The 13,576-nt window shown below is 41.8% G+C and overlaps 1 protein-coding gene across 1 annotated transcript; it reads left to right on the top strand.

The window, feature by feature from the left end:
- The first annotated feature begins 4,273 nt into the window (after window positions 1–4,273).
- Window positions 4,274–5,212, top strand: LOC112103608 (olfactory receptor 1020-like). The gene has a single exon (XM_024195484.1). The coding sequence runs from the start codon at window positions 4,274–4,276 to the stop codon at window positions 5,210–5,212; it is 939 nt and encodes a 312-aa protein (XP_024051252.1).
- Window positions 5,213–13,576: the final 8,364 nt, after the last annotated feature.

Genomic DNA, 13,576 nt, shown 5'->3' with positions numbered 1-13,576 from the left:
AGATCTCTATATTGGTGACCCTGTGTAGCATGTGGTATTTGGAAACATTTACAAATTGTACATCACAGTTACCTTTCTGCACTTTCAGTGTGTGTTTCTTTATGGAAATTAATAAAAAATTAATTGAAGAAAGAACGAAAGAACGAAAAAAAAGAAACTGGAACTTTTCTCCAGAGTGTTTTGTCATTAAAGTTTTACCTAACTGTTAACCCTCTTGAGGGTCACTTGTTAATTTTGTTTATGCAACACACATTTCAAATTGGTAGCTGAGGGAGTTATTATGTCTTTTCAGTGATGGAGTCAAAGCAATGCACAAAAGGGTCAGGAAGAAAACCATCACAATGACGTAATCATTAGTGAATGGGGAAAAGGCATATAACTAGGTAGCAATGTCTCTAAAAAGTGTTGCAAGTTGACAACCACATCCCAGCTTCTCAGCGTTCAAATGAATGTCTGGAAGGGAGTGTCAGGGACATGTGAGTTGCCTGTGCTGTCTTTTGACTATTATATGTTCGATGCGTTTGATCGTTATTGAGTGGATTGCTAGATGGCTGCCAGGAGGCTAATTCCAATAGGACCAGCGGCCACATAGGCTGGGAAGCAGACTATAGCACCTGGTATCTCCATGTTCTCTGGTGCTTTAAGGACAGTACTGGTGTTGGTGACCTTGAAGTGTTACCTCCACCAGGCTGGGTTCAGCCCTGGGGTTGGTAACTGCAGTCAGGAGGACCAACAGGTGGGAAAGTGAAACAAGGAGCATTGGGAGCGGTAGAAAATCAGAGCCGCTGGAGCTTAGGAAAGAGGGTTGCAGAGGCTGCAGGGGTCCAGACCGTTCCCCCCAGAACCAGCAGTCTGGATGAGCTAAGCCTACCTATGCTTTAGGTCAGACAGATGCATCTTGGCTGTTCATTTTATAAACAACCCCCTTTGTCTTGTTACACTTTGATTCCTGCTGTTCAGATGCTTGGTGTCCCAAAGCCTGGTTTGGGTCACTGTGTTCATCCAGTCACAGTTCCTGTGGGGATGTGTTGGAAGGGCAGAGGAACCTAGTCAGGCCTGCTAAGCACTCACAGCTTGTAAACAGGTGCTGCAGCTCAGGACAGGGTCTAAAGAGAGGGAGAATTACAGGTTTCCACCCCAGAGAGGTAAAGGCTGAAGGCCTCTTATCCGCACTCATGTATGTCAAAGGTGCAGCTAGCCCTGAACCGCGATAAGTACAAGGGAAAGGGTGGGTATATGTATATAGCTAGTGGCCACACATGAAATATTTGTTTTCCTGTGTGCAATAATAACACTTAGCCTTTCTCTAGAGCTCCTTGGGGGAAGAGTTTTAGAGGCACAAGAACAGGATTAGGCACCTATTCTACATCCTTTTTTCTGTCTTTCGAAGTCTCTCCCTTCCCTACTAAGTCACAAAATAAGAACTTCCATTGTAGATTTGGGGAAACTGAGACAGAACATGGGCAGTGACATTCTCAAGACCATGAAGCTGGTCAGTGACAAGGCCAGGAATGGATTCCTGACTGCCAGAATTTCAGAGCAGTGATCAACCCCCCTGGATCAGGAAACTATCATAGGATAATTGATGTTAGGGATAAAGAGCATATTAGGCCACATAATCGTAGATTTCAAGCTACAAGTAACTGTTATGATCATCTAGTCTGAGCTCCTGCATAACACATGCTAGAGGAGTTCACCCAATAACTCTTGCATCAAGCCCATATCATGTGGTTGAGCTAGAACTTATCTTTTAGAAATAAACAGTCAGTCTTGATTTAAAGACTCCAAGTGATGGAGTATCCACTAGATTGCTTGGTAAGTTGTTCTGATGGTTAGTTACACTCAATGTTGTAGCCTTTATGCTGAAATGTTCCCAGTTAATATTAAGTAGTTAAGGATAAGGGTTCAATAAAACCCCACTTAGTTTTCAGGTTCAAGCCTCTAGGTTCAAGCCTTTGGATGTTAATTGCAGATCTCCACAATTTAGCAAGGCTACTCTTTTAATACTCCATTATAATACTAATTAACATTTAATTGTCCTTTACCATAATTATATTTCTGCCACCTTCTCATTGGCTCTTTACATTTCACATTACATAAATTAAGAGCTTCACCAATGTCCTTCCCATATATCAATATGCATAACATTTAATAAAACCTTCCCACTTCTCAAAACCACTGATTACAAACTTTGCTTAAACCGGTTATAACCAAACTGAAGTTGTTGGTGTGTAATAGTAACATAGCCCTGGACCATGTCGTTGTTAACTCTTACTTTCCCATAACACTCTGTCTCCAACTTATCTCTAACATTCTCACACCAACAACTTCAGTTTCCCATTCTCCTCTACACTTAGGCTGACTTAGACCCAAAATCTAACATCTACTTATTTCTTAACCTAACCACCCTCTAGGCTACACTGTTAAAAAACCCTAACTTATTTCTAGCCTGAGCTTCCAGCCATTCGATGTTTTTCTTTCTTTTTCTGTCAGACTAAAAAGTCCTCTTTGATCAGAAATTTCCTCCCTACGTAGGTACTTAAAGACCATGGTCAAGACCCCTCTGCACTTTCACCTCGTTAAGGTCAATAGACTGAGCTACCCATCCAGTCCATCAACTTGGGGCCAAGGCAGCATTGTACCTTATTGTTCATGTGGATCTATACACATTTTATTATATTCAGACTATGTATGCTGTAATTTGCAATCCTTGTAAGTCCATTTACTTGAGTAGGGTGGATGATAGTTTGAGAGAGAGTAGATGTTTGTTCTCTGTATCTGCATACTCTCATCTGCAAAGCCCTGATCACAAGTTAATATCCCAGCTGCTCAGGTCTCAATGTCACAGCTTATGTTAGCAGGGACACGTCTGCAGTCAGATCAGAGGGTATGTGCTGTTTGGGGCTGGGGGCAAAGGTCTCTGAATGAAGAAATGGTGCTATGGATCCTGTTTCCTCTGAGGTAAACTGAGCTCAGGGCCGAGCACCTGCAGGGCAAAGGGATAGACTCATACTTCCATGCAGGCATTTTTCTAAATGCTCATGTCATGTAGTTAAGCTCATATGTTATGTTTCGACCCATCAGACTGGAGCTAAAGCAGCAAGTCCTATAGACCAAAATCTCAGTTATTTGAAAATCTAGGGCTGAAAATTTTCCTTCAACAGTGTTTTCCAATGGGATATTGGGGTTTTCACTATTTTTTTTAATTTTCAAAAATGTGTCTCTTTTCAGTGGAAAATTTCATTTTTTTTCATCAAAATATTTTAAACGGGGCATAAAATAGGTGCCTCCTGGGAGTTGTAGTTTGCTTCTTGTGTCTCCAACTCCTCTGTGGCTGGGATCTGCAGCTGGATTACATCTCCCATAATTCATCATGGTCTCTCATGCTGCATTATGGAAGATGTAGTCCAGATGAGGGATCCCAGCCCAGTGAGGAGAATGGGGACATGAGGAGTAAACTACATATTCCACAAGCCACTTAATCTCCCATTTGTGGCCAGAATCTCTGTTTTCAAGTGTGTTGCTGATTTCCATGAAAAATGTTTCAGAACAGTTCTCCTATTATGCCCATACAGCTGTGCAAAGGCAGGGGGCTTTAAGAGGGTGTGGAATGAGAAGTTTACTCATATGCATGTCACTGAAAAAATTATAGGTGGGTAACTCTGGATTTGCTGACAAATTGTTCTTTTTCCCCTTTACAGAGTTAACTGAAAAGTGCCCTTCTGTGATGTTCTGGGGTCATTTTAATGGATATATTTGTAGTTGTTGAAACAGCCGCTATATTACATCAGGTCAGGTGAAAAAGCATTATATCATAGAATCATAGAATATCAGGTTTGGAAGAGACCTCAGGAGGTCATCTAGTCCAACCCCCTGCTCAAAGCAGGACCTAATCCCCAACTAAATCATCCCAGCCATGGCTTTGGCCATATACTAAGGCACAGGTTTTCAAAGATGCCTAAAGATGCAGATAGGTGCCTAGCTGGATTCACTAATGGAATTAAACAGGTCATGGGTCAGATTTTTAAAGGTATTAGGTGACTAGTAGGACTTTTAAAAGCATCTAGGCACCCAACATCCATTAAAATCAATGTGATTTAGGTCATGAGGTTCCTTTGTAAAATTCCTCTAGAAGAGTAACTGAATCTTTAGGCCCTTAAACATTTTTGACAATCTAGCCCTAAGTAGATACTGAATACAATAAAAAGGGATCGAATAACAAGGCTAATTTTTCTTCCTATCTTTCTTGCCTTCCAGAGAACACATGGCACAAATGCCATGGACAAATCACACATCCATGACCAAGTTCATTCTCCTGGGATTTGGGAACCTGAACGAAGTTCAGATTCTGCTTTTTGTGGTTTTTCTAGTGATCTACATTGTGACCTTGGGTGGGAACCTTCTCATTGTTGCTCTAGTTGTGGCTGATCAGCAGCTTCACACCCCAATGTATTTCTTCCTGGGGAACTTGTCCTTCCTGGAGACCTGCTACACCTCAGTGAGTGTCCCCAGATTGCTGTCTGGGCTCCTCGTAGAAGACAGGACAATCTCATTCAGGGACTGTATCACACAGTTATTTTTCCTCAGTGCTTTGGCTTGCATTGAGTGCTTCCTCCTTGCAGTCATGGCTTATGACCGTTACTTAGCCATATGCAACCCACTCAGCTATAATGTTATGATGAACCTCAGGGTTTGCCTTCAGATGGTATCTGCCTCCTGGATAACTGGTTTCTCAGCCACTGCTTTAGTAGTGGGGATGGTGCCCCAGCTAAGCTTCTGCAGCTCCAATGAAATTAATAATTTCTTCTGTGACATGGAGGAGCTGCTCAAATTGTCCTGCACAAAAAGCTCCCTGGTGGAAATGATTGTTCTGCTCTCCTGCTCCCTGGTAACCCCAGCTCCTTTCCTCTTCATTGTTGTGTCTTACATTCATATCCTTTTGGCTATCCTGAGAATCGCCTCCTCTGCTGAGAGGCAGAAGGCCTTTTCCACCTGCGCCTCTCACCTGCTGGTGGTGAGTCTGTATTACGGGACCATCATTATCATGTATGTGGTGCCATCAGCGGAGCGATCCCCGGCCTTCCATAAAGTTCTGTCTGTCATGTACACGGTTATCACCCCAATGTTCAACCCCATCATCTACAGTCTTAGGAACAAAGAGGTGAAGGAGGCATTCAGGAAAGTTGTGCTGCAGAATTTAGGCATGGTTTAGGCTGTCATTTTCAGAGCAGCTTATGGAAGTTTGGCACCCAACTCCCATTTGCAGATCAGTACCTAATTTCTTTAAGCCACTTTGAATAACCTAACCCAGATCTCAACAGAATTGTGAAGATAGCCTACAATCTTAACAATGTCTTTGATTGGGCCTTTCTTCTTGCCCAGCATCGCTCTGCTGCAATGCCATGACTCCCAGAGCAGGGCCCTGTACACTGGCCTATAGTGCTTAAACTGTAATCCAGAGGCAAATACTTTCCTAATGTAACCTTTCCATACCCACAATTATTGCAGCTTCTACTGGGATGTCCTGTGAAGTTGAATGGGCAGGGGACATGGTCATCATAGCCGTGCCTGGGTGTTGAGGAAATTGGCATGATCATGAATGAGAGGGAAAGTGTTCACAAGCTAATCTCTCTATTGACATGGCCTATGAGCTGAAAAAAAAAGTTGGAGAATCCCCTGGTCTAAAGGTATCCACATGGACTAGGACTCTGCCTAGGTGGCTCATCTTTCAGAATTGAAGCCTAAGAGCGGATGAAGAATTTAAAGTCAATAGGCTGATCATAGCCTCTGTACTGGAATTTTCCCATTAAACATTGTGTTAATCAGAAAATGATGATTCATTGAAACCAAAACGGTCTGCGAGAAAGTATTGTTTTTGCACGAGTCTCCCATTTCCATTTTTTAAAGGTTCCAAATGGTGGAAATGTTCCATTTTGAAAGATTTTTCTATTTGGAATTTCCATTAATTTATACGAAAGAACAGGGGAAAATTTTTTCAAGAGATCAAAATGAAACTCCCCCCGGCAGCCTGGGGTGTGGGTCCCATGGTGGGACCCATTGAGCATGTCTCAGCTATTTATATATGTGCCATTGCAAGGGCCTCAGGCATTGGGGCATCTCCTGGTCTCTGCCTGTGTCTCACAACAGTGTAGTATGCCGAGAACTGAAATGCTCTGGTTTAACTAAAGACTTTTGGCTCAACATAGGGGTAACTGCGTGCAGTTGAATCCCCTGTGACACACAGAAGTCTGAACTCAATGATCAGATGTTCCTTTCTGGCCTTAAACTCTCAGAAACTACAAAAATTATTGAAGCAGAACATTTGGATGGGACCTCTCTGGGCTGCTTTGCCCAATTGTCCATTCATGAACATTATTGAGATTTTGGCATTTTTGTCCTGATTTTGGACAGGAAAAAAAAACCAGAATCTTGACAAGTCCTGCAGGATTCAAAACCCATTTCCTGGGGAGTTATGAGTATTCTCCTTTCCTGGTTTTTACTTTCCGAGAATAATAATACTGAGCTGGAGATCTCAAAGCACTTTATTAGACTCAATGTCACCATCCCCATTTTGCAAAGGGCACAAAGAGATGAAGGGCCAGATTTTTTAAATTTATTCATGTGCCTGGAACCCAGAAGAGGAGAGGAAATTCATGATTTAGTCCTCAGTGGTGCACAGGATCTGGTCCAAGAGGTGAATATAGCTGAAATGCTCGGTGATTGTGACCACAATGTAATTAAATTTCAAACCCTTGTAGGGGGGAAAATGCCAAAGAAACCTACCACTGTAGCTTTTAACTTCAAAAAGGGGAACTACACAAACATGAGGAAACTAGTTAAAGGGATATTAAAAGGAATAGTCACAAGAGTGCCTCGTGATAAAGGAGGATATTGATATAATAGGCATCACAGAAACCTGGTGGACTGAGAGCAATCAATGGAACACAATCATTCCGGGGTACAAAATATATCGGAAGGACAGAACAGGTCATGTGTGGGGGGAGTGGCACTATATGTGAAAGAAAATGTAGAATCAAATGAAGTAAAAATCTTAAGTGAATCCACATATTCCATAGAATCTCTATAGATAGAAATTTCATGCTCTAATAAGAATATAACATTAGGGATCTATTATAGACCACCTGACCAAGACAGTGATAGTGATGATGAAATGCTAAAGGAAATTAGAGAGGCTATCAAAATTAAGACCCCAATAATAGTGGGGGATTTCAATTATCCCCATATTGACTGGGAACATTTCACTTCAGGACGAAATGCAGAGATAAAATTTTTCAATACTTTAAATGACTGCTTCATGGAGCAGCTGGTACGGGAACCCACAAGAGGAGAGGCAACTCTAGATTTAGTCCTGAGTGGAGCGCAGGAGCTGGTCCAAGAGGTAACTATAACAGGACCGCTTGGAAATACTGACCATAATACAATAGCATTCAACATCCCTGTGGTGGGAAGAACATCTCAACAGCTCAACACTGTGGCATTTAATTTCAAAAGGGGGAACTATGCAAAACTGAGGGGGTTAGTTAAAAAGAAGTTAAAAAGTACAGTGACTAAAGTGAAATCCCTGCAAGCTGCATGGGCGCTTTTTAAAGACACCATAATAGAGGCCCAACTTCAATGTATTCCCCAAATTAAGAAACACAGTAAAAGAACTAAAAAAGAGCCACCGTGCCTTAACAACCATGTAAAAGAAGCAGTGAGGGATAAAAAGGCATCTTTTAAAAAGTGGAAGTCAAATCCTAGTGAGGCAAATAGAAAGGAGCATAAATGCTGCCAGATTAAGTGCAAAAATGTAATAAGAAAAGCCAAAGAGGAGTTTGAAGAACGGCTAGCCAAAAACTCCAAAGGTAATAACAAAATGTTTTTTAAGTAGCATCAGAAGCAGGAAGCCTGCTAAACAACCAGTGGGGCTCCTTGATGATCGAGATACAAAAGGAGTGCTTAAAGACGATAAAGTCATTGCGGAGAAACTAAATGGATTCTTTGCTTCAGTCTTCACGGCTGAGGATGTTAGGGAGATTCCCAAACCTGAGCCGGCTTTTGTAGGTGACAAATCTGAGGAACTGTCACAGATTGAAGTGTCACTAGAGGAGGTTTTGGAATTAATTGATAAACTTGACATTAACAAGTCACCGGGACCAGATGGCATTCACCCAAGAGTTCTGAAAGAACTCAAATGTGAAGTTGCAGAACTATTAACTAAGGTTTGTAACCTGTCCTTTAAATCGGCTTCTGTACCCAATGACTGGAAGTTAGCTAATGTAATGCCAATATTTAAAAAGGGCTCTAGAGGTGATCCCGGCAATTACAGAATGGTAAGTCTAACGTCGGTACCGGGCAAATTAGTCGAAACAATAGTTAAGAATAAAATTGTCAGACACATAGAAAAACATAAACTGTTGAGCAATAGTCAACATGGTTTCTGTAAAGGGAAATCGTGTCTTACTAATCTATTAGAGTTCTTTGAAGGGGTCAACAAACATGTGGACAAGGGGTATCCAGTGGACATAGTGTACTTAGATTTCCAGAAAGCCTTTGACAAGGTCCCTCACCAAAGGTTCTTACGTAAATTAAGTTGTCAAGGGATAAAAGGGAACGTCCTTTCATGGATTGAGAACTGGTTAAAAGACCGGGAACAAAGGGTAGGAATTAATGGTAAATTTTCAGAATGGAGAGGGGTAACTAGTGGTGTTCCCCAAGGGTCAGTCCTCGGACCAATCCTATTCAACTTATTTATAAATGATCTGGAGAAAGGGGTAAACAGTGAGGTGGCAAAGTTTGCAGATGATACTAAACTGCTCAAGATAGTTAAGACCAAAGCAGACTGTGATGAACTTCAAAAAGATCTCACAAAACTAAGTGATTGGGCAACAAAATGGCAAATGAAATTTAATGTGGATAAATGTAAAGTAATCCACATTGGAAAAAATAACCCCAACTATGCATACAATATGATGGGAGCTGATTTAGCTACAACAAGTCAGGAAAAAGATCTTGGAGTCATCTTGGATAGTTCTCTGAAGACGTCCGCGCAGTGTGCAGAGGCGGTCAAAAAAGCAAACAGGATGTTAGGGATCATTAAAAAGGGGCTAGAGAATAAGACTGAGAATATATTATTGCCCTTATATAACTCGATGGTACGCCCACATCTCGAATACTGCGTACAGATGTGGTCTCCTCATCTCAAAAAAGATATACTGGCACTAGAAAAGTTTCAGAAAAGGGCAACTAAAATGATTAGGGGTTTGGAACGGGTCCCATATGAGGAGAGATTAAAGAGGCTAGGACTCTTCAGCTTGGAAAAGAGGAGACTAAGGGGGGATATGATAGAGGTATATAAAATCATGAGTGATGTGGAGAAAGTGGATAAGGAAAAGTTATTTACTTATTCCCATAATACAAGAACTAGGGGTCACCAAATGAAATTAACAGGCAGCAGGTTTAAAACGAATACAAAGAAGTTCTTCTTCACACAGCACACAGTCAACTCGTGGAACTCCTTACCTGAGAAGGTTGTGAAGGCTAGGACTATAACAGCATTTAAAAGAGAACTGGATAAATTCATGGTGGTTAAGTCCATTAATGGCTATTAGCCAGGATGGGTAAGGAATGGTGTCCCTAGCCTCTGTTTGTCAGAGGATGGAGATGGATGGCAGGAGAGAGATCATTTGATCATTGCCTGTTGGTCCACTCCCTCTGGGGCACGTGGCATTGGCCACTGTCTGTAGACAGGATACTGGGCTAGATGGACCTTTGGTCTGACCCGGTACGGCCGTTCTTATGTTCTTATGTTCTTAAGAGTGAAATGCCTGAAAGCTGCAGGGAAACTATTTTAAAACACCATAATAAATGCTCAAACTATATGTGCATCCCAAATTAAAAACAAAACAAAAGAATAAGAGGACCATAAATGCTTTCATGGCTAAACAGATGAATATAAGAGGCAGTTAGAGGCAAAAATCAAACCCTAGTGAGGAAAATGTAAAGGATCATAAACTCTGACAAGTCAAGTGTAAAAGTCTAATTAGGAAGGCCAAAAAAGAATTTGAAGAACAACTTGCAAAAGACACAAAAACTAGCAGAAAAAAATGTAATCACATCAGAAGCAGGAAGCCTGTTAAACAGTCGGTTCCCACTGGATGATCGAGGTGCTAAAGGAGCAGGCAGGGAAGACAAGGCTGTTGCGAGAATGTAAATGAATTCTTGGCATCGGTCTTCAATGCAGAGGATGTGAAGGAGATCCCCACACCTGAGCTGTTCTCTTTAGGTGACAAATCTGAGGACCTCTCCAAGACTAAGGTGTCATTAGAGTTGGATTTGGAACAAATTTATCAATAAAACAGTAAGAAGTGACCAGGACCAGATGGTGTTCACACAAGAGTTTTGAAGGAAATCAAATATGAAATTGCAGAACTACTATCTGTGGTATAGTATATAACTGAAGGATAGCTAAAGTAATGCTGATATTTTTTTAAAAAAGGATCCAGAGGCAATCCTGGGAATTAAAGGCTGGTGAGCCTTATTTCAATACCAGGCAGTTTGATTGAAATTGTAGTAAAGAAGAGAATTATGAGACACATAGATGAAGACAATACGTTGGGGAAGAGTCAACATGGCTTTTGTAAAGGAAATCATTTCTCACCAATCTATTAGAATTCTTTGAGTGTATCAATAAATATGTGGACACGGGTGATCCAGTGGATATAGTGTACTTGGACTTTCAGAATGCCTTGACAAGGTCCCTCACCAAAGTCTCTTATGGAAACTAAGCAGTCATGGGATAAGAGGGAAGGTCGTCTCATGGCTCAGTAACTGGTTAAAAAATAGCAAACAAAGCATAGGAATAAATGTTTAATTTCCCAATGAAAATTGATAAAGAGCGGGGTCCCTCAAAGATCTGTACTGGGGCCAGTGCAGTTCAATATATTCATAAATGACCTGGAAAAGAGGGTAAGCACTGGTATGGTAAAGTTTGCAGATGATACAAATTTACTCAAGATAGTTAAGTGCAAAGCAGACTGTGAGGAGTTACAAAGGGATCTCACAAAACTGTGTGAATGGGCAACCAAATCGCAGACGAAATTCAGTGTTGATAAATGCAAATAATGCATATTGGAAAACATAATCCCAACTATACATACAAAATGATGAGGTCTAAATTAGCTATTACCACTCAAGAAAGAGATCTTGGACTCATCATGGATATTTTTATGAAAACATCTGCTCAAAGTACAGTGGCAGTCAAAAAAGCTAACAGAATGTTAGGAACTGTTAGGATATAGATATTCGGGCCTGTCTGTAAAGGCCTATACTTTAGGAATGTAGGTGTATTCTTATCACTTAGCTAGTTATAGAGGTATAAAAGAAAGAATCAAAATCACTGTCTGTCTGTGAAAGGGCCTTCTCTCACTGTGACAGTCTGAGGCTCTGTTCTTAGGCTAAATAAGGCCTTTGGCTAAGCAGCAGAGGCAGCCATAAGCTGAGAAGTGAACGGTCACATCCTCACATTCCAAACTAGTCACATTAAAATAAGGTGCTATTGGGCTGTTAGGAATACAATCCTGTCCTGATATTCCTATCACCTCCAGAGAAAGGAAAGAGCCTAGAAGATGTGAAAGGAAATTTAGTTTGATAGTTTTCTGTCTGGTAAGAACTCACTTATCAATAGACACAGCTGGAAAACCCCTAAGTCTGTATAGATGTAGTTGTGAAATCCTCACTTCTGTATTGTTTTGTATGTTTATTTGCATGGTCTCTGTCTGGTTCTGTGATGGTTTCTGTCTGTGGTATAATTAATTTTGCTGGGTGTAAACTAATTAAGGTGGTGAATTATAATTGGTTAAATAACCATGTTACAGTATGTTAAAATTGGTTAGTTAAATTTCAGTAAAATAATTGGTTAAGGTATAGCTAAGCAAAACTCAAGTTTTACTATATAGTCTGCAGTCAATCAAGAAGTAAAGGGGGGGAATGGGAACAGGGACTGGGGTGGGGGAATTGGGATCATGTTTTGTTAAGGGGGGGAATGGGAACAGGGAATGGGAACAGGAACAGGGACATAGGCAAGACTCTGTGGTGTCAGAGCTGGGAAGGGGGACACTGAGGAAGGAAAGTTGAATCATGCTTGCTGGAAGTTCACCCCAATAAACATCAAATTGTTTGTGCCTTTGGACTTTGGGTATTGTTGCTCTCTGTTCATGTGAGGAGGACCAGGGAAGTGAGAGGGGGAAGGAATAAGCCCCCTAACAGGAACTATTAGGAAAGGGATTGATAATAAGATAGAAAATATAATAATGCCATTATATAAATCCATGGTACACCAACACCTTGAATACTGAGTGCAGTTCTGATCACCCTATCTCAAAAAAATATATGAGTTGGAGAAAGTATAGAGAAAGGCAACAAAAATGTTTAGGGGGATGGAGCAGCTTCCAAATGAGGACAGATTTAAAAGACTGGCACTATTCAGTTTAGAAAAGAAACGACTAAGGGGGGATATGATAGAGGTCTATAAAATCATTTATGGTGTGGAGAAAGTGAATAGGGAAGTGTTATTTACTCCTTCACATAACAGAAGGACCGGGGGTCACCCAACGAAACTAATAGGCAGCAGGTTTAACACAAAAAACACAATGCACAGTCAACCAGTGGAACTTGTTGACATGGAATGTTGCAAAGGCCAAAAGTATAATTGGTTACATAAAAGAATTAGATCAGTTCTTGGAGGATAGGTCCAACAATGGCAATAAGCCCAGATTGTCAGTGATGCAGCCCCGTGCTCTGGGCATCCCTAAACAGCCAGAGGTCGGGACTGGACAACAGGGGATGGATCCCTCAATGATTGCCCTGTTCTCTTCATGCTCTGTGAAGCACCGGGCATTGGCCACTGTCAGAAGACAGATACTGGGCTAGATGGACCATTGATCCGACCCAGTATGGCCACTCTCATAAACTAAACACAGGTGCCCCAGTCCAACACTGCCACTAGTGGCCTAAAAGGGGGGAATGGTCCCTATGTAGGTAGCAATGAATGCAAGGCTGGGTGTTTTGATCCACAAAAGCCAGCAAACTGGGCAGGGAGGCACCTAAGCTAGCCGGAGGGAGAAGGGGTGTGTGCTAAGCTGTGCTGATCCCACAGTGTTAGGTGCCTCAGTCCAGGCTGGTGGGAGGCATCTGTCTTGGCTTACGATCCACAATTGGGCACCCTCTCCTAGGGTCAGGCACATATGGCCTATTTTTCCTACAAGGAAGAGCCCCTCTCTCATGACTGTCAGCCAAGGGGTTAGGGTGCTCACCTGATTCAAATCTCTCCTCTGCCTGATGAGGAAAAGGGAGCTGAAGAGGGATCTGCCACCTCCCAGGGGAATGCTCTAACCACTGAACTGTGGGACATTCTGATATGGGGCTCCCTCAATCTGGCCTGCTGAAGCTTTTCCACTTTGGGTAAAGACTTGAAGAGTCATTGGGAGGGAGGGAGAGAGAGAGAGAGAGAAAGAGAGAGAATGACTCTCTAGCCTAGTGGTTAGAGAATTGACCTAGGAGATGGCAGACTCAGCAT

The sequence above is a fragment of the Terrapene carolina genome, unplaced genomic scaffold (assembly GCF_002925995.2).
Source record: "Terrapene carolina triunguis isolate 2854851 unplaced genomic scaffold, T_m_triunguis-2.0 Scaffold23170, whole genome shotgun sequence".
NCBI lineage: Eukaryota > Metazoa > Chordata > Testudines > Emydidae > Terrapene > Terrapene triunguis.
This window is presented reverse-complemented; position numbering and strand designations above follow the sequence as displayed.

Coding starts and splice junctions, on each gene's coding strand:
- LOC112103608 (XM_024195484.1), top strand. CDS start 4,274: ATGCCATGGACAAATCACACATCCATGACCAAGTTCATTCTCCTGGGA.